Below are 25,222 nucleotides of genomic sequence, written 5' to 3' on the forward strand. Positions count from 1 at the left end.
TCACATCAAATAAGCACAATTTCCAAAATTTATGCAGCAGCAACTGCGTAACATAAAGATTAACTGAACAAAAGAATATGAGAAAATAAAAAAATCCTTTCTAAAGAGTTAATAATTAATATAATACAAAAAAAGGTCAACTGTAGTCATAAATGCAATAATAAAATGAATATATAGTAATTAATGAACGAGCTTAAAGTTTGTATCGAAAAAATTCAGGCACAAAAGGAAGAAAAACAATCAATCCAAATACAGAATTGGTTTTATTTTTATCAAGGAAAAAAAAAATGCTTTCGCTTAATCTAGAATTATAAAATAACTATACAGAAACTGTATTAACGTTCAAACAAGTCAAGTCATAAATGGTAAAGACAAAAATATAATACAAATGTGTTTAGGAATGTTATTTGAATTTGCAATTTACTGATGGTTTTTCTGATAACAACTGTTGAAATGTCATAATAAAAGAGGTTTCCAACCATTCTGCAGTTAAGCTTCACTGTTAGCAGAAGGAAGAAAAATTCATTATTTGTTCTGATAGAATTTATTTATTTATAGTAATATATTTTACTGGATATAGCATACATTTCTTGAAAACAGGGACAGAGACCAAATAAAATGTAAATAAGATTAAAATTAGTACAACACATGGTTTGTAATACCTCTTTCAGTAACTTTTTCCATTCTTCAGGAATGAAATCTATCTGTTGTCATTCTAAATCAGAAGTAAATTATCTTTTTCTCCCCCCTCAATGCAATTTTTTTAAATTTCATTTGGGCAATACTAAAGTTTGGTATACTGAACAATGCCATTCTCCTTAATCAGTAAGGCACCAACTACTGAGTATTCTGTTTTGACTAAAATTAGAGAATATATTTCTTTAAATTAATTTTTATCAGAGAATAAGGAGTAAATAACTGGTTGAAAACCCCCTAACAATTTTAAAAATAAACATGATTTTGGTCATGAGTCTGATTACAAGCTAGTTAGAAAGAAATTTTAGAAAAACTGTATCTATGTATATCAGATCTCAAAGTAATAAGGAAATTTACAAAGAAATTTCAAAATGCATTTTTTTTTTATTTCATGCAAAGAATTTTTCAATTATCATGTCAATTATGTGGAGAGCATTTCAGTAAGTAGTTCATACTAGCAGCTACAAAAAAAAAGCATAATAATAAAAACAGTAATATCACTGTTCAGAATCTGGAATGAAACTAAAATCAGTTTAATTGACATTTTTCGGAAGTTCAGTTAAACAAAAAGTTTTCTATTAGTTGCTAACAGTTTTACAAACACAAATCCAGATATGACAGCAATTTCATTATTAATCTTTTAATATAAAATGGAGAACTTAAGAAAAATCCATGTTTAGTGGATCATACTAACACCAAAAAATACAAAATAAATTACAACTGCACAAGAAAACTATAATAAAGATTGTGTGAAAACTTATAATGCTTATATTTCATACACAAAAGCTTACATTTGTAAATTATGAAATGTAATATGGATTTTATATTGAATTACATGCCATATAACAATCAGTAATTTTAGGGTTTCAAAAACTGGCTTTTTGCAATTAAGTATGAGGAATAAATCTTGCAGTATAGTTTCACATCGAAACTCAATGAGCTCCAGTACGGGAGCTGGCAATATGAATATACAAATCTCAGTAGCTTTAAAAGCATGCCAATTAACCAGGGAAGGGAGAAAGAATGGGTGTAGGGAGGGGAAAGGGAATGCTCCATTACTGACCACAGTTATATTTAAACAGGAAGAGATACCATAACATATAATTTTCTAGCATACAACTACACAAAGGACATAAACTGTGTCACAGACAGTCTGGCAGGGAAGGGAAATGGGAGGAAAAAACTATGAATATTAAATGTTTGGGACACAATGGGAGCTTGAATTTATGGTTGGTGACTCAAGAAACTAATCAACAGCATCCACCACCTTGGCTGGCACCCTGACCACTAGCAGGAAGTGTAGGATTGGTTGGTGAATGTTGGGGACCTATTTTAATCCCATTTGCCTGTAACAGAAAAAAAAAAAAAAAAAATATATATATATATATATATATATATTAAACTTTCCTAATGGTCAATCAATTTTCTTATGTAACAAAATGTAATTACTGTAGAACAAAATAACAAATGAATAAGTAACCTTCACAGTGCTCATTTCACACTATTATACTGTAATGTGAGCAACCTAAAGGCATATCATGAGTACTGGCTCTTTACCATCTCTGGAGCCATTCTACTTTCCAACCTCAATAATCCACCCCCACTTCCACAGATCTTCCTGTTAGCCCAACTGCTAACAGGAAGGAAGATTGGATGCCCACAGCCTGTTTCTTTAACCTCAATCGTGCTACCTTCCATCCCCAAGGAATGCTGATACAAGAGTTCCTCTCCACAATAATTTAAAAACCCAAATAAGCTGCTCTTTCCTAGTGACTACCATTGAACTTTTTAATTAACTAAGAACTGAACCACAAAAGCTCTGTAATGACAAGACCTAGAAGGATACAAGTCCACCAATTAATACTATTTCAGAGAGAAATGGTGGGCATCTGGATAAAAAAAAAAAAATGCTGGCTCCAAAGTTACTAACAGGCACTAGGAGTTGGACTACTGAGGTTTTATTGTGTAAAGATGATCAAAAAAGTTCTCTACTATACCACAGTATACACTTCCAATAAGAACTGGGCTCAAGAGAGCAACAAATTATGACATCCTAATTAAAATCAGTGCTTTTTTTTTGGGACAGTACGCAATGGTACGACGTACCGGCAACATTATTAACAGTGATGTGCGACATTTGGATGCAGCAAACACTTCGAAATTTGTACTATTACATAAATTTTTTTAACATGTTTACCTGCTATTCAAATAAGCTTAAAATAATTTAATTAAATTTGCATTTTTCAGTCTACTGCTAAGATATTTTCTACATAAAACTTTATAACCATTTTTAGAATTATAAATTACTCAGTCGGACCTCTAACAAACTCCTTTTATAGCGAATTTTTTTGAATATCCCTTGGAAGTTACATTTAAAATAGTTTCGGTGGAGCAAAGAAAATTTTCATATAGAGAACGGATTAGGACAGACAACTCAGCACACACTGTTCGCATTTTTAGCAATTTGTGTTGCTGCACGAATTAAGAGAGTTAACGAGATTAACATTCTGCAACTAAGGGTATTCGTAACACCTATCAAACCACCTGTCCCACGTACGGAGAAGTCACACTAGTCAACACAGTGAGTATATCAAGGGGTATTGCCGATGCTGCCAACGGGCTTTGGTCAACCTTCTACTGCAGTGGTGTCCAACCTTTTCCCCCATGTCAGGCTAGCAACCTATCACCCACTCTCATTCCCCCCCCCCCTAGCAATTTATCCTGAACTGGGGCTCCCCTGGGCCGGGGGGGGGGATCACCCTCCCTTTCCCCTCTTCACTTTACTCCAGTTTTCTTTTCCTCCCTGGGAAAGTTGTTCCCCAGAGAACGACTAGTAGTAGAGGAGGCCTTGCCTTCCTGCAGCTAAGGATGAGTACCTGGAGGCGGAAGTCCAGGTAGCCAAAAGGCCACTACACTACAGAACAGAACACACACACAAAAACTCACAGACAAAATTTTTCTGTCCTATCACTTTCTCCCGTGTGGGATAAAAATCTCCTGCGCGGGATTAAAACTTTTTTCTTTCTATGCTTCCTTTCCCCTATCCCAGTTCAGTTGATTGGATTTTTTTTTTTTTTTTTTTTTTTTTATTACACAGTGGCCTTACCTTGAAAGGCCATACAAAAACACAAATACAAAATACAAGTACAATTTTCCCGTACAGGGGTCATATTCAAAAAAATTAAAAGTTAGATTACTTTCACAGGCCACACTGAGTGATTCAAAAAAAATTAGTGTTACATTTTCCATATCTTGTTACGTGTAAAAGAAAAATTGAAAATATTCAAAAATTTTATTAAGTACAGTACACAATTACAATTACTGAACAAAACATTAAATGAGAAAATTTCTGGATAATTCACAAAATTTTAAATGCTGTTTTAGTTCATTTTCCGCATGGACCATAGGTTGGACACCACTGTGAATCAACTGTAAGCACCCTGTTTGAGAATTAGGAGAGAGTTATTTTCTTTTAGCCCGACAAATAATCATCTGTTGTTTCGTGGAAGTGCATTTTTTTTTCCATATCCACATTTTTCTGTAAATTTTCCCTATCTCTGTTTACATGGTCATGGTATCTAAATATCTGAATGACATCAACATTTTGGGCAGTTTCAAAAATAAAAGAAAAAATTCAAATTTAACAACTAGTTCAAAGAACTAGTGACAATATCGATGACAAGAGAAGGAAAATGAGGACAACAGAGGTATTAAACCTACTAAACATGAAATGTTGGCATTTGGCAAAAATGAAGTTAGAAAAATAGGTTACAGTTAAATGAAAGAGATAGAATTCATGAATTTCGGGGGGGGGGGGTACCTAATTGATAAGACAGTTTCAGAAGAATTGAAGCATTAGATGAACGCTCTGAGTACGATACCAAATTCATCGAGGATTTTCACAAATGAATCTGATTGTCAGCCAAACCATTATTCTGTGTTGCATTTTTTCACTTTCTTATTCCAAAGATGTTTTTTTTTTTTTTTTTTTTTTTTTTCTGGCTTTGAAATTTGCTCATACTGCCAGTTACTAAAAAGGATGACAAATGCCTCCAATCCAATTATTGTCCTATTGCACTCACTTCTATTCTTTCTAATGTAATGGAGAACTGCATTAGCTGATAACTTTTAACCTATCTAGAAACCTTTCATCTGATCAACGATTGCCAGTATGGATTCTATCAATGTAGCTCCACTGGTGATATTATGGCTTATGTCACCCATCTAGGGATAAATTCAATGGAAGAGTTTGGTAAAACTCAAGCAGTTACTCTTGACAATTCAAAGGCTTTAATTGTGTTTGGAATAAAGGACTTCTAAATAGGCTTCCGTCTTATGGTTTGTCAACTGTATTTTATAATTAGGTATCCAGTTTTCTCTCTGACCGCTCACTGCAAGTGATGGTAAATGGCACTTCTACAATCACATTATTTGTCTTCCAACTTCTCTACTAAAGTTGGCATTCCCCAAGGTTCAGTTCTTTTTCCCACTCTTCTTCTCTTGTATATTAATGACCTTCTTCCATTAATAGGAAATCCTACCCATAGTTTTCCTGATGATAGCACATTGCATTCCACCTTTCAGTTTGAGAAAGCTTGCCCTGCACAAACAGCTTCAACTTCTTGAATCTCCACTACCAATTCCTTAAATCTCCAGGTAATTCTGCAGTGGGGAAAAGATAACTTAGTTGATTTTAATCTTCTAAAACTCAGTTCTGTTTTATATCTCAAAAAAAGATTCTTGTGCTCCTATGTTTATCTTCAAATGCACTCTGATTTCTAGGCAAGGTCATATATCCCTGTTACGGATTACTCTGACTTCTAATCTCTCTTGGTGTGGCACCTTAGGAACATTACAAATATTGCTTCCATCTAAAATACTGGGTTTTTCGCTTTCGCTGTTACTTTTCTTCTAAACAGCTGTTCATATTCAATGGTAGAGCAAATTGCTCTACTATGGAATATCGTTCCCATATCTGGGGCGGTGCCCCAAAATCTCTCTTAGGCTTCCAGATTCCATTCAAAAGAGGGCAGTTGGTTAATTAATGACTCATCTTCAATAATCTTTCCACTCTGTCTCATAGATGTTGTTTTTGCTGCATGCCTTTTCTATAGATACTTTCATGGGCACTGTTCTTCTGAATTGCCTTGTATAATTTCGGCTCTCTCTCTATCTTCCAAAGCAGTCCAAATATGTGCAACCAGTCAACATCATTTTAGGGTCCAATTATTGAAAGGTTTACTGAAGGTTAGGTTTATTGATTATTGAAAATACCAATTGTTTCGGACAGCCAGGATTCTGCTATATTTAAAGAAATCACAAATATGACTATTGTACAGCTTATTATGAACTTTTTTTAACAGCATGCTATTCAAACATTTGTGAAGTGATAGATCAGACTTGTTAGATAAGAAATTAAGCAGTTCAAAAATAAAAATGATCTTCCATATTAAAGAAACAAAATATTATTTCAAGTAACATTTGTATATTTTATTTGTTTTAACTTTAAAAAAAGTTAAAACAAGTAAGTAGCCTTTATATTATAAAAAAGTAAAATTCTTGAAAATTTCTAATGAGAACTGTGTTGCTGTTAATAATTCTGCACACAATCAGTTATGGTTTTAATTGGACACTGCTCACACACCAAAGCAAGGGCATGCACATACCATCACTGAACCAGAGAAATAAATATCACATGGAGAGAAAAAAAAAAAAAAAAAAAAAACTTTGCAGAGTCTGATTCATTTCCTATAAATCTATTACTGATATTTTATAAATCTATTAAATTATGGGCCTTTATGAGACCTTGAAGGACAGGGTGGATGCCCTCGAAGGAAATAAATTGAGGGGCCCATCAAGCTCTCAGCTGCCCACATCAACGCCAGAGCTTGCACTTGGTCATCAGGCAACACAGGGGCAGCCCCCTAGGCAGAATGCGCTGGTCCCACAGGAACTAGTAGTTGCTGGTGACTCTATTGTCAGGGAAACGGGGAACATGCTTTGTAAAAAGGATAGGTGGAATAGGACCAGGGTATGTCTGCCAGGGGCAAAGGTTGATGACGTTGTAGAGCGGATATCATCTTTTAAGGGCACAAAAGGTGATATAGTTGTACACGTTGGCACTAATGATATTAAGAGTAGGAGACCGGCGGAATTACTTAGCAAGTACAGGTCACTGTTGGAAAAAAGCCGTGAATTAGGGTTGAACTTGAAAGTGTCTGCAATTCTGCCCAGACACGATAGGAGGGAGTATATGATGAGAGCCTTGTCGATCAATTCGGCCCTGGAGGGATTGTGCAAGGCTCAAGGGGTAGAATTTTTTTCAGCCTGGACTGTACTTGTTAACAGGAGAGATTGCTTCTACAGGGATGGGATACACTTAAATAGAAAGGGTGCAAGAATTTTTGCTGATGCTGTCGAGGCAGTGTTAGGTGGGTCGGAAAACTGCTAGTTGGGGGGGATACAAGTAATAGATTAACAGTAGCCACTGGCAGAGGTGGAAGTGATTCTTGCACTGCTTCTATTCAAATGAGCAGAAGTCTGAAAAACAAGATGCAGGATATTTCAGAGACTGCTGGTAGTCATTGCGTTACAAGTAAACACATGGGTTGTGTTAGGGTAGCTAAGAATAGAAACAGGTGCATGTATACCTGCGTGTACACCAATGCTAGGAGTTTGGTAAATAAATTTGATGAATTTGAGGTATTGCTCAAAACATCAAAGGCAGATATTGTTGGGATATCAGAGACGTGGTGTCACACAGATATAAGTAATGCGGAACTGGAATTTGGGGAATACAATGTATATAGAAAGGATAGACAGGACAGGAGGGGAGGAGGGGTTATGCTATTAATTAAGAAACACATAAAGTCAAAGGAAGTGAAGCCAGTTGACATCGATGGACAGGGCAGTGTCGAGTCAGTTTGGTGTGACATGAGCATAGGGAAATCAAAATTGAGAGTAGGAGTGTGCTATAGGCCTAACGACTCTGATGAGTATAATAATATATTGTACAGGGAAATAGAGTGGGCCAGTAAATCAGAGAGTCTTATAATGGGGAATTTTAATTTCCCAGATATTGACTGGAATTTGTGGGTTGGTCACTCGCACACTAGCAAGGCTTTTGTGGATTTATTGGATGATTGTTTTCTACATCAGCATGTTCGTGAGGCAACAAGAGGGAGCAATACTCTTGATCTGATTATCAGTAGTGATTCTTCATGCATTAAGAACCTGCAGATAAATGAACCACTAGGTGGCAGTGATCACAGTGTGTTGAAGTGGGATTTACTCAAGGAGGTAACTACCATCAGAGGTAAAGGGAAGGGTTTTTGTTTTCGTAAATGCGACTATGATGGTCTGAGACAGTATTTAAATTCTATACAGTGGGACCAACTGATGATGTTACCAACAGCAAACTCAAAATGGGAAGCTTTCAAGGAACTAATATTGGTGGCTACCAGGCTTTACATACCAACTAAGAAATATTGTTCAAGGTTTAGGCCTAAATGGTTGTCAGATGGACTAATGAGACATGTGGCAGAGAAGAAAAATGCATGGGATACATACAAATTAATGGGTGACATGGAAGCCTATGATAGATATAAGTTGGTCTGTAACCAAGTCACAAAGGAGATTAGGCAGGCAAAGGCAGACTACGAAAAATCCTTGGCAAAGGATGCAAAGAAAAACAGAAAGGAGTTCTTTACATACTTGAACTCGAGAAGGAAAGGGATGAATCAGATTGGTCCACTGGATATTGATGGTTCAACAGTTGAGGATCCTGCTCAGGTGGCTAACAATCTAAACGAGTATTTTGCATCTACATTCACGCATGAGGAGTTATTCAGGAAAGAGAATGATGTAGGTAAAGTAAACATTGGCAGTGAGCTGGATGATTTTGTAATAACTGAGAGGAAAGTGGAGGAGAGATTGTTGAGGATAAACATAAAAAAGGCACCTGGGGTGGATGGGATCTATCCAGTTATATTAAAGGAGGCAGCAAAGGAAGTATGCAAACCCCTAGCCATAATTATGAGAGCTTCTTTGGACTCAGGGGAGGTACCCATAGACTGGAGATGTGCAAATGTAACCCCAATTCACAAAGGAGGATCAAAGGCTGACACAAGTAATTATAGACCTGTTAGTTTAACTTCTGTTCCAGGTAAATTAATGGAGGCACTGGTTAAAGAAGCACTGCAGGATCATCTAGACAAGAATTCAGTTATAGCTCAGACGCAGCATGGTTTTGTTAAGGGCAGGTCTTGCCTGACCAATTTGATTGGATACTATGATGTAGTCACAAAAGAACTGGATGCAGGGAATAACTTTGATATTATATATTTGGATCTTAGAAAGGCTTTTGATACTGTTGCACATGGAAGACTGCTGCACAAATTGGAGCAGTGTGGCATTGGAGGCAAATTGCTGCTATGGATAAGGGGATGGTTGAGTGGCAGAAGACAGAGAGTGGTAATCAATGGACACTGCTCAACGTGGACTAATGTTATTAGTGGAGTTCCTCAGGGTTCAGTGTTGGGTCCGTTGTTGTTTTCGGTGTTTATGAATGATATTGATGATGGGATATCAAGTTTAATGTCTAAGTTTGCAGATGATACAAAGGTTGGCAGGGTCGTTAAGGACAGTACTGACGCTATGCTGCTGCAACAGGATCTGGAAAGGTTGAGCAGATGGGCTGAGAGGTGGCAAATGAAGTTTAACATTGACAAATGTAAAGTACTACATATGGGTAACAGTAACCCCAGAGCAATGTATCAACTCTGCGGTACTACACTGACAGTGGTGGAGAATGAAAAGGACCTGGGGGTAATTGTGCAGGCAGATATGAAGTTCTCTGAGCAGTGCAGACGAGCTGCAAGAGTAGCTCATGGTGTCTTGTCAATGATATACAGGAATTTTTCTAGCAGGGATAAGGAGGTGATTATTCCCTTGTATAAGGCAATGGTTAGGCCACATCTTGAGTACTGTATACAGGTCTGGAGGCCTCATTTCAAGAAGGATGTAGAGCTGCTGGAACGGGTACAGAGAAGGGCAACAAGATTAGTAAATGGAACAAAGGGTTGCTCTTACGAAGAAAGGCTTAAGTTTTGCAAATTACAGAGTCTGGAGACTAGGCACCGGCGAGGTGATCTGATAGAGGTGTATAAGGCTTTGAATGGTTTGAGCATGCTCAATGCCAATGGGATTCTTCATCTTTCTCAGAATAATCACCTCAGAGGGCATAAATTCAAATTGAGGAAGGACGGATGTCGGATAGATGTGCGGAAATTTGCCTTTGGCCAGCGGGTGGTTGGTTGGTGGAACCGACTTCCATCACTTGTTGTTGAAGTTGATAGCCTAAACAAATTTAAAGCTCAACTGGACAGGTATTTCGAACGAACGGAGGGGTGAAATGGGAGAGGGTTTTTTTTTTTTTTTTTTTTTTTGGCTGATGCTGAATAAGCTTGCTTTCTTGCATCATATGCCTCTACTAATGCTAATGCTAATGCTATTACTGATAAATCTATTTTATAAATCTACTACTGATTACTTATATAACTGATATTTTACAATTGTAAAATATCAGTTATATAAGTTAAATGTTGTTCATACATGTAAAATTTTCATAATTATTGTTTTGAGTTGCATTTCTCAATTAGTTGTCAGTTTTAGTAGAGAACAGCACCATTTCCATATAAAATAACAGAAAAACAAACTCACCTCATTATTTATATCAAAGACGCCTTCTTGGATCTTCTCATAAATTTCTTTAGCTGTATTAATGAATGCCTGAAAATGCCAGGAAAATCATTTACACGATTCTTTATAAACATAAAATTTTGAATTTTGTAAGTTCAATTTTTTGTAAGCTGTAGAATTAAGTGGATAACTTATATTAAGAGTGGTTAATATATATACAGTAATACCCCGAAGTTACGCGATAGGTGGGTCCGATGAAAATCGCTTCTTAAGTCGAATTCGCGTAAGTCGGGGTACAACTTTGCATATAAATACATATAAATTTTGTTTAATTGGGACCAAGGACTAACAAAAACACTAGTTTAAGAGAAAAATATTTAATAAAATTGCAGTTATTTATACATATTAATACAAATTATGTATTAAAAAAATAAATGAGTTACTTAAAGAAGTTATTTTGATGTCGATGGCTTCATAAAATCTAAAAAATTCGTCTGACAGCACCTTTTTTTCAAGCAGAATTTCTTCGTAGCAAGCTAATAATTTTTTTTATTCCTTGCTTTGTAGCTATAACGTGTTCTTCGTTGGAGTCGGTTTTCTAAAATTTTTAAGCCCTTTTCAACTGAGTTGAGACCTTCTGTCAAGCTTGCAATTGTCATGTGCTTTTCTGGTGGAACTGGGTCTGAAGTGTCGGATAATTCAGTGACATTTTGCTCACGCATCTCTATGAGCTCATTCATTGTCAGCTCCTCAGTATGTGAATCCAACAGCTTGTTGACATCATCGCCATTGACTTACAAATCTAATTGCCTGGCAAGATTAACTACTTCTATCACATGAGCGACATGATCAGTTTCTGGCGTTGTTTTCATCTTGTTTTTGAAAAAAAAATGGACAAAGTTTCTTCCAGACACCATTCAATGTTTTTCTGTGAATTTTATCCCAAGATTCTTCAATGATTCTTACGGCATCTAAAACATTGAATTGTTTCCAAAAGTCTTTAACAGATATCTCACTATTTTGTCTCATAGCTTCATTCAGACGTGCAAACGAACGCCTCGTGTAGTAGGCCTTGAATGTTTTGATGACTCCCTGGTCCATCGGTTGAAGCAAGCTGGTTGTGTTTGGAGGCAAAAACACAACTTTCACAAGATATATTTTTTAAAACTCTTGGGTTTTCCGAGCGATAAATTAAGAGAGGTTTTAACTTGCAGTCACCAGCTGCATTCCCGCCGACCATCATTGTCAATCGGTCTTTGGAAACCTTAAAGCCTGGAAAGTTTTTTTATCCGTGAAAACGATGTAATTTCCGACAAAAGTTGAGCACAAATTCGAACGTACACATACAAATATGACAGTTGGAATGCAAATTCTTGTATATGTGTGCAGCTCATGCGGCAGCAAAGTTGAATTTTGTTCATCTTTTGCTCTCACTCTCCGCCGTTGCACCGTATATCGATAGCACATGAAAAACTACCTTGAAGATAGTGGGCGGCAGTGTTGCCAAACGAAAAAATCAAGAATCGCGTAACTCTGAGTTCGCGTAAGTCAGGGTATTACTGTATATATATATATATCAAGAGTGGTTAATATATATATATATATCAGAGTACAACAGTAATACCCCGACTTACGCGAACTCGGAGTTACGCGGTTCTTGATTTTTTCGTTTGGCAACGCTGCCGCCCACTATCTTCAAGGTCGTTTTTCATATGTTATCGATATACGGTGCGACGGCGGAGAATGAGAGCGAAAGATGAACAAAATTCAACTTTGCTGCTTTTATGTTTTTTATATCAGTGAAGGGGAAACACATTTCACCATAATAACGTAAAAACCAACACAATTCCAGCTATCGGTATAATCGCAAATGCAATTAGATCGAGTTTACTACCAGTTTATAACAGATTTCACTAGCAGAAATGCAACTGGATTTTTATTGTTTTATGGTAGTAACCCCTAGAAATGTGAGGTGTTAATAGCGTATCTCTGCCTTTATGGTGTTGTTTATTCAGTTGCTACATGCGCGCAGCTTTGTTTATGCGTATCCAGGGTGCCTCCTCGTTTTGTAATTGTGCTTTATTCCCTAAAAATGAGTAAAATACTTAATTAAAAGGTGTGAAAAGGAAGCGTCCTGGTGAAGACTGCAGATTCAGAGAGAAAAAGAAAAGCAATTATCAATAAACAGAGGCGGACTGGGTCAAAAATTCTTACCCGGGAAAATTTATAGTGGCCTCATACTATGGTTTATGGCCAAAATCACACTGGCCCACCGGGGTTTCCCCGGTAAGGCTTATGGCCAGTCCGCCTCTGTCGATAGAGAAAAAATATGAAATTGTGAAACGCTTTGAGCGAAATGAAAGACCATGTGATATTGCACGTGCTACAGGCCTAAATGAAGCAACGGCGAAAAGCACATGACAATTGCAAACTTGACAGGTTGAAAATTGAAAAGGGCTCAATTGTAAAGGGCTTAAAATTTTTAGAAAACAGACTCCAACGAAGAACGCGTTATAGCTACAAAGCAAGGAATAAAAAATTATTAGCTTGCTACGAAGAAATTCTGCGTGAAAAAAAGAACGCGCTGTGTCGTCAGACGAATTTGTTAGATTTTATGAAGTCATCGACATCGAAATAACTTTTTAACGTAAGTCATTTGTTTTTTTAATACATATTTTGTATTAATATGTATAAAGAACTGCAATTTTATTAATATTTTTCTTCTAAACTAGTGTTTTTGTTAGTCCTTGGTCCCAATTAAGCAAAATTTATATGTATTTATATGCAAAGTTGTACCCCGACTTACGCGAATTCGACTTACGCGATTTTCGTCGGACCCGCCTATCGCGTAACTTCGGGGTATTACTGTATACTTCTGCAAGGAAATAATGCAGATAAGCTGAAAAGTGGTAATTGAGTGCTAACGCACTCGATGTAGTAAAGAATGATAAAGATCTTTGGGGTGGGGGTTAAACAGATTAACAAAGTTCTCTGATCAATGCAAATAGGCTACTAGGATGTACAGGAACTTTGCCAGAAGGACTGGTGATTAAACTGCAGCAAAATAATTACCAACTTTTATGCTGCATCTTTTTGAGGTTTTATGTTCTTTCTGTTGGAACAGGTCCATAAAACATCAACAAGATTAGTCAGCAAGCACAAATAGCAGAGCCGGAACTAGAGTTGTGCAAGTGGGGCTCGAGTCCCAGCCGCAGCATAATAAGGGGACATAACTGGTTATGTATTTTAACATTGATACATTTTTGATTTAATTACAGCCGGACCACTGTTCAACAAATTTCTTTATAGCAAATTTTTTGAATTCCTTTTGGTAATTACATTTAAAATAGTTTCCGTACAACAAAAAAATTTCCATATAACCAATGGATTGTGAGACATAACTTTGTAAGCATTGTACCCACTTCTAGCCTTTGGCAATTAGAAAGCACGAATTAAAAGTTAAAGGGATTACCATTCCGCAATGTAAGTGGTGCTTGTAAAATGTCTGCAGCTACCTATCCCATATATCGGGAAGCAGTGCTAGTTGATTGCTTTCTACAGCCAGTCAGAAGATTAAGGCATATTCCCAACACGGATAATAGCCTCTGGTCAACCTATGTTCTCCGTTTATAATAAAAATAAAAATTTTATTAAAAGAAATACTGCATTATCTTTGTACATCCTAAATCTGATTCCAGAAATTTTATGTGTGAGTGAAAAAAATATATAAATTTGAGATTTATAATCACTTATGGTAAAAAATATCAGGGAGGAAGAGCATTTTACAAATTTTGAAAATAACAGAGAAACTCCAATTACAAATTTCTATAAAGTATGGCCCGTTTTGTGGCATCACACGTCTGAGCTTTTTGGTTTGTCCTTCAGTGCTATCTAATCGTGCAGTGCTAATCCTCCAGTGTTAGCCAGATGGTAAGTATTTCACTTGAATCGCACAAGTGAAATACTTGAGGTTGGTCCTTGAGGTTGTCACAGACACTCTCTCAGATATGCCAGACAAGCTGTACTTGCTACCTGGGAGTCTAAAACGCTGATGGAACTGATATTCGGGTGACATTCAGTCAAGTGGACCCAATTTCGGCGAAGTCCAGACAGTCTTGGACAGTCAAATCCTCTGCTTCCATCTTCACGATGGTGGGACTGTTAGTAATCCTGGGTATAACCTTCACAAGTACATGGTGGATCACCACCCAGGTGTGACCCAATGTAAGCAGGGGTCGAGGTGTGGCGCCCACACTGGAGGAATTCCACCCCTCTACGTTACCAGGCAGTACTAGGTGGTAGATGACTCTCATCAACCGGTGCAATACCACCACTTTGCTTATTGGAGGCTTGAATTGGTGGAACCCATGTTTAGTCTCTAGAGCTAGTTCCAGTCAACCATTCCCCATCTCTTCCATCATGCAGTATGATTGATGACTTTTGAGGTTATGATGAACATCGTGGCGAGATCCATTATTCCTTGCATTTTGAGGGTACAACTCTAAAACAGTGTTCGCAGGCTGGCCCCCTAGTTAGTACGCCAGACTGAACCTATTGGTAACTCTCTAGGAGGCTTCCGGATCAGCTAGTATATAATCTTACTACCTCTACTCTGCTAGATAGTGACTGGAGGGAGTCCGAGTAGTGTGTGTACAAGGGGCATTGTCAAGGCCACGTTATGTCAAAGATCTGGGTATATTCTTACCATGTGTATGCCATATCGAAAAATTTCATTACTTCATACAGCATGTCCCACCCACTTTTTCTTACTATTGAATACACCATGAATTGTCAAACTAACAGCGCAAGCTTATCTACGAAAAAGTTTTAAACCTCCCAAACACTTCCTAATTCATTTCACAAATATATGTGATCTCAATTCTAATCTCAACGATGTCCATTTCCACATGCAGTCTGCCAAACCCCATGTACTTTTTCTGAGAGAATCTCAGTTATCGGTTGATTCAACTACTACTCATCTCAGATGCCCAAATTATTCGCTGTATCATTCCTTTCGCCTTAAAGGTGGTACTTGTGCATATGACCATTCTGATATTCCCTGTCAGAGACTTGGTAATTTGGAATCTCCTCTCTTTGATCTTTTCTGGCTTAAAATCTCTCTACCTCATTGTGTCAAATTCATCTGTTGCCGCTACCATTCTCCCACTCCACTAATCACTTGAAGCTTTTTGACTTTTTCTCTTTGCAACTTGACTTTGTCCAGTCCAACTTTCCTAACAGTGAAGTAATTTTCCTTGGTGATTTTAATGTTCACAACTCCAGCTGGCTTCCGTTTTCTAGTCACACCGACCCAGCTGGTCGACATGCTGAGGCTTTTGCAATTACTAATGCCTTGCACAGATTGTTCATTTACCTAAAAGAATACTGGACAATCCTAATCATACAAGCAACGTGCGTGATCTTTTTCTCACAAACAACCCTTGTAAGTACACAGTCAAAGTGAGAGGTCCTTTAGGCATCTCAGATCACAACTTGGTGATCGTCCCTTCTCCAATGGAGCCTTTATCTCATGGCTATTCCCAACCTCGTGTTGTTTGGCATTACAAGAATGCAAAATGGGATGACCTACGAGATTTCTTTTCCTTGGTTGGATTACTGTTCCAAAACTTCGGATGTCAACGTTTGCTCAGATCGTGTCAGTGAAATTATTCTTGCAGGAATGGAATCCTTTATCCCACACTCCTCTTTAAAATCTCGTCCTTTAGAAGAATCAGAAGGATCTTGATGCTCAGAAAGCTCCAGGTCCCGATGGTATTTCTCCACTTTTTCTCAAAATCTGTGCTCCTGAACCTACTCCTATTCTTCGCTGCCTTTTTTCACTTTCTTATTCCAAAGGTGTTTTTTTTTTTCTTCTTGGAAATTTGCTCATATCCAGCCAGTTCCTAAAATGGGTGACAATCCCTCCCATTGCAATTACTTCTACTCTTTCTAAAGTAATGGAGAAATCCATTAACTGCCAACTCTTAAACTACCTAGTAAACTTCCGTCTGATCAACGATTGCCAGTATGGATTCCATCAGTGTCGATCCATTGGTGATATTCTGGCTTATGTTACCCATTTATGGACTAATTCAATGGAAAGGTTTGGTGAAACACAAGTAGTTGCTCTTGATATCTCAAAGGTTTTCGATCGTGTTTGGCATAAAGGTCTTCTAAACAAACTTTCATCTTATGGTTTGCCATCTGTTTTTTGTAATTGGTTATCCAGTTTTCTCTCTGATCGCTCACTGAGGGTGATGGTAGATGGCTCTCTGTCTTCTAACTTCTCCACTAATGCCGGTGTCCCGCAAGGTTCAGTTCTTTCCCCCACTCTTTTCCTCTTGTATATTAATGCCCTTCTTCCATTGACTGGAAATCCTACCCATAGTTTTGCCGATGATAGCACATTGCATTCCACTTTCCATTTTGAGAAACCTTGCCCTGCTCAATCATCTTCAACTTCTTGAAAGTCTGCTACCAATTCCCTAAATGTGGATCTTCAGGTAATTCTCCAGTGGGGCAGAGACAACTTAGTTGATTTCAATCCTTCTAAAACTCAGTCTTGTCTTATATCTCACAAAAAGGATTCTTCTGCTCCTATGCTTATCTTTGGTGATACTCCGATTTCTAGGCAAAATGATATTTCTCTTTTGGGGATTACCCTGACTTCTAATCTCTCTTGGCAAAAGCACATTAAAATATTGCTTCCTCTACATCTAACAAACTTGGTTTTCTCTTTCGCTCTCGGCGTTACTTTTCTTCCAAACAGCTGCTCACCCTGTATAAATCGCAAATCCACTCTACCATGGAATATTGTTCTCACATCTGGGGCAGTGCCCCCAAAACCTCTCTCAGGCTTCTTGATTTCATTCAGAAGAGGCCAGTTAGGTTAATTTTTGATTCATCTCTAACAGAGTCTCTCCACTCATTGTCTCATAAACGTACTGTTTCTGCTGCATGCCTCCTCTACAGATATTTCCATGGGCACTGTTCTTCTGAATTGGCTTCTATAATTCCTGCTCTCTCTCTTTCAAAACAGTCCAAACACTTGCAGCCACCAGCCAACATCCATTTACTGTCCAACTTCAAACTCACAGAACCAACTTTTCATCTTCCTCGTTTATTCATTCAACTGCCGTTTTCTGGAACAACCTTCCTTCATACGTATTTCCTGAAAATTACAGTCTACAGAAGTTCAAGTCCAATATCAACAAATATCTTCTTTGGTCTTCTCAACCTCCAATCCAAGCACGGTACTAAGTACTATAGGTTCTAATACCTCTCTTGATTGGGGTTTACATAAAAAAAAAAAAAAAAAGAAAAAAAAAGCGGAATGCCAATGCACTATTGTATAGGCCCTCATAATAAACATAATTTTATTATTTATGTCCAAATAATAAACAAAGATAATCTATGCTAAACTTTAAATTTAACAGCAAACTGGCAAGATAACAGCTAGCCAGACGGACAGCTTTGAAACAAATAATACAGAAAAATAATTCCAACCATAATTTTCATTTGAGTTGTGGCACTTTTTATTTATTTTTTACATGTGCAAAAGAAAGTTTATTGTGACATAAGGAGAAAGGAGGTAAGAATAAGTAAAGTAATAGTACCTCAATTTCCCTCGAATTATTCTAATAGATCTTGAGGTATAAAATTTACACTGAGAAAGTAAAAAGTGAAAAGCAAATAAAATAGCTTTAAAATTGCTTGAGTCTTTTGTTTCAGCAAAACATGCCCGTGTCTTTCAAGCTGTCATATAGCTTGAAAGACAGGTTGGATTCCCTCGAAGGATCTAAAATGAGGGGCCCATCAAGCTCTTAGCTGGCCACATCAATGGCAGAGCATGCACTTGAACATCACGCAACACAGCGGCAATCCCCAAGGTAGAATATGCTGGTCCCACAGGAACTAGTAGTTGTCGGTGACTCTTATAGTGCAAAAAGGATAGGTGGAACAGGACCATGGTATGTCTGCCAGGGGCAAAGGTTGGTGACATTGTAGAGCAGATATCATCTTTTAAGTGGACAAAATGTGATATTGTTGTACAAGTTAGAACTAATGATATTAAGAGTAAAAGACCAGCAGAATTACTTAACAAGTACAGGTCACTGTTGGAAAAAAGCCGTGAATTAGGGTTGAAATTGAAAGTGTCTGCAATTTTGCCTAGACACGATAGGAGGGAGTATACGATGAGAGCCTTGTCGATCAATTCGGCCCTAGAGAGATTGTGTAAAGGTCAAGGGGTAGAATTTTTCTCAGCCTGCTCTGTGCTTGTTAACAGGAGAGACTGCTTCTACAGGAATGGGATACACTTAAATACAAATGGTTCAAGAATATTTGCTGATGCTATCGAGGCAGTGTGAGGTGGGTCGGAAAAGTGTTAGCTTGGGGGGATACACGGACATATAGATTAACAGAATAACATTCCATTTGGGAGGTACCAAACAAGTGACAACTGTTAAGGATAAAGGCAGTAATTTTATTTTAAATTACTTTTTTTAAATAAAAAAAATTAAAAAACTAAAGAGAGTTAAGCCAAGAAATGTCCATTTCAATGTAAATTTCATATAAAATTACTCCTAATTATCCACTTATGCACTGATACAGACTTTAAAATAAACTGAATAAACTAATCAAATTAACAAAGAGATACCACAATCTCTTTTCAAAGATGATAAATGTGAATTAGTTAAACACTTCAGTAATTAAATGGGCTAAAAGTGGAAAACTAAAATTAACAAGTGATACAAATTTGTGCACAACATACAGAAAATTTATTAAAAACACAATAAAACAAAGCTGACATGGAATGAGAAAGCAACATGTATTCATACCTCTTCTACATTTGCTGCAGTTTTTGCAGATGTTTCCATAAATATAAGTCCATGCTCTCTAGCAAATGCCTCTCCTTCTTCCTTCTTCACTTCTCTCCTCGATTCCAGGTCACTGGAAATTTAACTCTTATTACTAAATAATTAAAAAACAGATACTGATTTTGGATATAAAGATTACTAGTCCTTACTAATCTAATTATGTTACCAAGTCTCAGGACCCTTATCTATAGCTTTTAAGCTAATAATAAAACTACATAACAAATGGTTGTATAAATGTATTCTTATATTATTTGCTTTGTGTTTTTCTGTTCGGGGAGAATTTAATAGCCATTACGGCACACTATTCTACATCCACCTGATATTTTTAAAGTTATATTAAGAGAAAACTGTGACCAAGATTTGGGTTTATCTCTTTTCTAAATCAGTTCTAAAATTCCCTTGAAATTTATTATTAATTTTTTAATTTAGATAAATTAAATAAATAAATTAATATAAATTTAGATAAATACATAGTTTTCAATGAGATATTTAAAAAAAAAATTACATATTTTATTAATAACTCCCAGCATGCACCCAAAAACTCCAAGCATATCATGTGTATACAAGTGTGTGTTCATGAATGGATTTGTGGGCTGAAAAGCCTGGAATAACTCACAAAGGAAATTACTGCACACACACGCAGTCTCTCTCTCTGCCTGAGATCACTCTCAAATGACGATGACTGTGCAAATTCCCCCCAGTTAATATATGAAATGAGTGGCAGATAGCAATGTGTCATCCTGACTAGGCTGTCATAGTGGGCTTCACAAAGACAGTTATTTATTTTTTATATATTACCTTTGCACACAAAACACACACATAAAGAGCATCATGTGTCATCAAAACACCCACCTGGCCAGATAGAGGAAAACAAGTAAAAATACTGTTTTTGCAAAACTTGATAATGTCCCACTTACCCCATGTATGAGGCAAGACGACTTGTATGTGTTTCTAATAAAAGGCAGAGTGGCACCTTGAACTTCAGTTCAACTCCACAGTGATTGCTACAAAGTTACAAAACTGTGTAACAATGTGTGAATATGTGCTGTTTATGTAATAAGCATTAGGTTAAGGTGTTTTATTATTTGCCCTCTGTCATTTGTAGGGTTGGGCACCAGGAAAGATGCTACCAGGAGCCCAACCCTACAAATCTGGAGATGGGCCAATTTCTACTCTCTGATGGTCCACATAGTTATGAGAGCATTCTATACATAATTTTTTTTTTTTACCAGGTAACTTATTAGCCTAGGGCAGATATAAGCTAGTCTGTAACCAATTCCCAAAGTAGGTTAGGCAAGCGAAGGCAGATTACAACAAATCTTCGGTAAAGGATGCTAAGAAAAACAGCAAGGACTTCTTTACTTATATAAACTATAGAAGGGGATGAATCAGATTGGTCCACTTGATATCGATGGTTTAACTGTTGATGATTCTGCTCATTTAGCTAAGAAGCTGAATGAGTATTTTGCATCTACATTCATTCATGAGGAGTAATTAATGGAGGAAAATGACAGAATTTATCAAACTAACAGGGTGCCTAATGATTTTGTAATAAATGAGAGCAAGGTGGAGGAGAAATTGTTGAAGTTAAACATAAGGAAGGCACCTGGGGTGGATGGGATCTATCCAGTGATATTAAAGGAGGCAGCAGAGGACGCAAGCAAACCCTTAATCATAATTATGAGAGCTTCCTTCGACTCGGGGGAGGCACCCATGGACTGGAGATGTGCAAATCTGACCCCAATTCACAAAGGAGGATCAAAGGCTGACATAAGTAATTATAGACCTGTGAGTTTAACTTCTGTTACAGGAAAATTAATGGAGGCACTGGTTAAAGAAGCACTGCAGGATCATCTAGACAAGACTTCCGTTAGAGCTCGGACACAGCATGGTTTTGTTAAGGGGAAGTCCTGCCTGACCAATTTTTTTTTTTTTTTTTTTTTTTTTATGTAAACCCCAAACACGAGAGGTATTAGAACCTATAGTACTTAGTACCGTGCTTGGGTTTGAGGTTAAGAAGACGAAAGAAGATATTTGTTGACATTGGACTTTAACTTCCGTAGATTGTAATTTTCAGGAAATACGTATGAAGGAAGGTTGTTCCAGAAAACGGCAGTTGAATGAATAAATGAGGAAGATGAAAAGTTGGTTCTGTGGGTTTGAAGTTGGACAGTAAATGGATGTTGGCTGGTGGCGGCACGTGTTCGGACTGTTTTGAAAGAGAGAGCAGAAATTATAGAAGCCAATTCAGAAGAACAGTGCCCATGGAAGTATCTGTAGAAGAGGCATGCAGCAGAAACAGTGCGTCTATGAGAAAGCGAGTGGAGAGACTCTGTTAGAGATGAATCATTAATTACCCTAACTGCCCTCTTCTGAATGGAATCAAAAAGCCGGAGAGAGGTTTTGGGGGCACCACCCCAGATATGGGAACAATATTCCATGGCAGGGCGAATTTGCGATTTATACAGAGTGAGCAGCTGTTTGGAAGAAAAGTAACGCCGAGAGCGAAAGAGAAAACCAAGTTTTTTAGATGCAGAGGAAGCAATATTTGTAATGTGCTTGTGCCAAGAGAGATTAGAAGTCAGGGTAATCCCCAAAAGAGATATATCATTTTGCCTAGAAATCGCAGTGTCACTAAAGATAAGCATAGGAGTAGAAGAATCCTTTTTGCGAGATATAAGACAAGACTGAGTTTTAGAAGGGTTGAAATCAACTAAGTTGTCTTTGCCCCACTGGAGAATTACCTGAAGATCGGCATTTAAGGAATTGGTAGCAGATTTTCGAGAAGTTTAAGCTGATTGAGCAGGACAAGGTTTCTCAAAATGGAAAGTTGAATGCAATGTGCTATCATCGGCAAAACTATGGATAGGATTTCCAGTCAATGGAAGAAGGTCATTGATATACAAGAGGAAAAGAGTGGGGGAAAGAACTGAACCTTGGGGGACACCGGCATTAGTGGAGAAGTTACAAGACAGAGAGCCATCTACCATCACCCTCAGTGAGCGATCAGAGAGAAAACTGGATAACCAATTACTAAAAACAGTTGGCAAACCATAAGATGGAAGCTTGTTTAGAAGACCTTTATGCCAAACACGATCACAAGCCTTTGAGATGTCAAGAGCAACTACTTGTGTTTCACCGAACCTTTCCATTGAATTAGTCCATAAATGGGTAACATAAGCCAGAATATCTCCAGTGGATCGACACTGACGGAATCCATACTGGCGATCGTTGATCAGACGGAAGGTTTCTAGGTAGTTTAAGATTTGGCGGTTAATTGATTTCTCCATTACTTTAGAAAGAGTAGAAGTAATTGCAATGGGACGATAATTGGATGGGAGGGATTTGTCACCCTTTTTAGGAACTGGCTGGATATGAGCAAATTTCCAAGCAGAAGGAAAAACACCTTTGGAATAAGAAAGTGAAAAAAGGCGGCAAAGAATAGGAGTAAGTTCATGAGCACACGTTTTGAGAACAAGTGGAGAAATACCATCAGGATCTGGAGCTTTCTTAGCATCAAGATTCATCGAAATCCTTCTGATATCCTTTTGACGGAAGACCACAGGAGGCATTGAATGGAGCGTGTTGGGAATGGTGGGAGGTGTTTTACCAAGATCATTAATACATGAGTTGGAAGAAAAATGGGATGCTAGCAGGTCAGCTTTATCCTTGGCTGAAGTGGCAACAGAACCATCTGGTTTGGACAGAGGTGGGAGCAAAGATGGGCAAAAGTTGCGGCCAATAGCTTTGGTAAGAGACCAGAATGCGCGGCTACCATTAGGGCAAGCAGCAAGTTTTCTACTCTTAGCCTGTTCAAACTGTAGTTTGGACTGGTTAATAACTGCTTTACAACTGTTGCGAGCTTTGGTGTAGGCAGAAAATGAAACTGAAGAATTAGAAACAAGCCAATTACGATATGCAACGTTCTTCTCTTGGATAGCCTTAGCACATTTATTGGAAAACCAAGGTTTAGATAAAGGACGAGATTTTAAAGTGGAGTGTGAGATAAAGGATTCCATTCCTGCAAGAATAATTTCACTGACACGATCTGAGCAAACGTTGACATCAGAAGTTTTGAAACAGTAATCCGACCAAGGAAAAGAAGAAAAGAAGTCTCGCAGGTCATCCCATTTTGCATTCTTGTAATGCCAAACAACACGTGGTTGGGAATAGCCATGAGATAAAGGTTCCATTGGAGAAGAGGCAATCACCAAGTTGTGATCTGAAGTGCCTAAAGGACCTCTCACTTAGACCGTGTACTTAGAAGGGTTGTTTGTGAGAAAAAGATCAAGCGTATTGGCTGTATGATTAGGATTGTCCGGTATTCTTGTAGGTAAATGAACAATCTGTGCTAGGTCATTAGTAATTGCAAAAGCCTCAGCATCTCGACCTGCTGGGTCGGTGTGACTAGAAAACGGAAGCCAGCTGGAGTTGTGAACATTAAAATCACCAAGGAAAATTACTTCACTGTTAGGAAAGTTGGACTGGAGAAAGTCAAGTTGCAAAGAGAGGAAGTCAAAGAGCTCCAAGTGATTAGTGGAGTTGGGAGAACTGTAGAGACAACAGATGAATTTGACACAATGAGGTAGAGAGATTTTAAGCCAGAGAAGATCAAAGAGAGGAGATTCCAAATTGCCAAGTCTCTGCCAGGGAATATCAGAACGGACATATGCACAAGTACCACCTTTGAGGCGAAAGGAATCATACAGCGAATAATTTGGGCATCTGAGATGAGCAGTAGATGAATCAACCGATAACTGAGATTCTGTCAGAAAAAGTACATGGGGTTTGGCAGACTGCAAGTGGAAATGGACATCGTTGAGATTAGAATTGAGACCACCTATATTTGTGAAATGAATTAGGAAGTCCTTGGGAGGTTTAGATCTTTTCGCAGATAAGCTTGCTCTATTAGTTTGACAATTCATGGTGTATTCAATAGTAAGGAAAAGTAGGTGGGACATGCTGTATGAAGTAATGAAATTTTTGGATATGGCGTACATGTGGTAAGAATATACCCAGATCCTTGACATAACGTGGCCTCGACGATACCCCCAAATACACACTACTCGGACTCCCTCCAGTCACTATCTGGCAGAGTAGAGGCAGCAAGATTATACACTAGCTGATCCGGAAGCTTCCTAGAGAGTTACCAATAGGTTCAGTCCGGTGTACTAACTAGCGGCCGGCCTGTGAACACCATTTTAGAGCTGTACCCTCGAAATGTAAGGAATATTGGATCTCGCCACGACGTTCATCATAACCTCAAAAGTCATCATTCATACTGCATGATGGAAGAGATAGGGAAAGGTTGACCGGAACTTAGCTCTAGAGACTAAACATGGGTTCCACCATTTCAAGCCTCCAATAAGCAAAGTGGTGGAATTTCACCGGTTGATGAGAGTCATCTACCACCTAGTACTGCCTGGTAACATAGAGGGGCGGCGTTCCTCCATGTGGTGTGGGCGCCACACCTCGACCTCTGCTTACGTTGGTTCATACCTGGGTGGTCACCCACCATGTACTTGTGCATGGAGGTTATACCCAGGATTACTAACAATCCCACCATCGTGAAGGTGCAAGCAGAGGATTTGGCTGTCACAGACCGTCCGGACTTCGCCGAAATTGGGTCCACTTGACTTGAGTGTCACCCGAATATCAGTTCCATCAGCGTTTTAGACTCCCAGATAGCAAGTATAGCTTGTCTGGCATATCTGAGAGAATGTCTGTGACAACCTCAATTTAATTGGATACTATGATGCAGTCACAAAAGAACTGGATGCAGGGAATAACTTTGATATTATATACTTTGATCTTTGAAAGGCTTTTGATACTATTGCACATGGAAGACTGCGGCAAAAAATGGAGCAGTGTGGCATTGGAGGCAAATTGTTGCTATGGATAAAGGGATGATTGAGGGGGAGAAGACAGAGAGTGGCAATCAATGGACA

At 38.0% G+C, this 25,222-nt stretch overlaps 1 protein-coding gene across 1 annotated transcript in view; it reads right to left on the bottom strand.

The window, feature by feature from the left end:
* Nucleotides 1–1,452: 1,452 nt before the first annotated feature.
* The window catches only part of Rab2 (RAS oncogene family member Rab2), a 232,443-nt gene continuing 208,673 nt past the window's right edge, over nucleotides 1,453–25,222 (bottom strand). Inside the window, exons 6-8 of the mRNA XM_090377489.1 lie at nucleotides 19,236–19,347; nucleotides 10,417–10,485; nucleotides 1,453–2,042 (exon numbers count right to left, since the gene is read on the bottom strand). Coding sequence (XP_090233615.1) covers nucleotides 1,947–2,042; nucleotides 10,417–10,485; nucleotides 19,236–19,347 — 277 coding nt within the window. The 3' untranslated portion in view covers nucleotides 1,453–1,946. The remainder of the gene's footprint in view (nucleotides 2,043–10,416; nucleotides 10,486–19,235; nucleotides 19,348–25,222) is intronic.

The sequence above is a fragment of the Mastigoproctus giganteus genome, chromosome 7 (assembly GCF_048544385.1).
Source record: "Mastigoproctus giganteus isolate SK-2022 chromosome 7, ASM4854438v1, whole genome shotgun sequence".
In the NCBI taxonomy this organism is placed as follows: Eukaryota; Metazoa; Arthropoda; class Arachnida; order Uropygi; family Thelyphonidae; genus Mastigoproctus; species Mastigoproctus giganteus.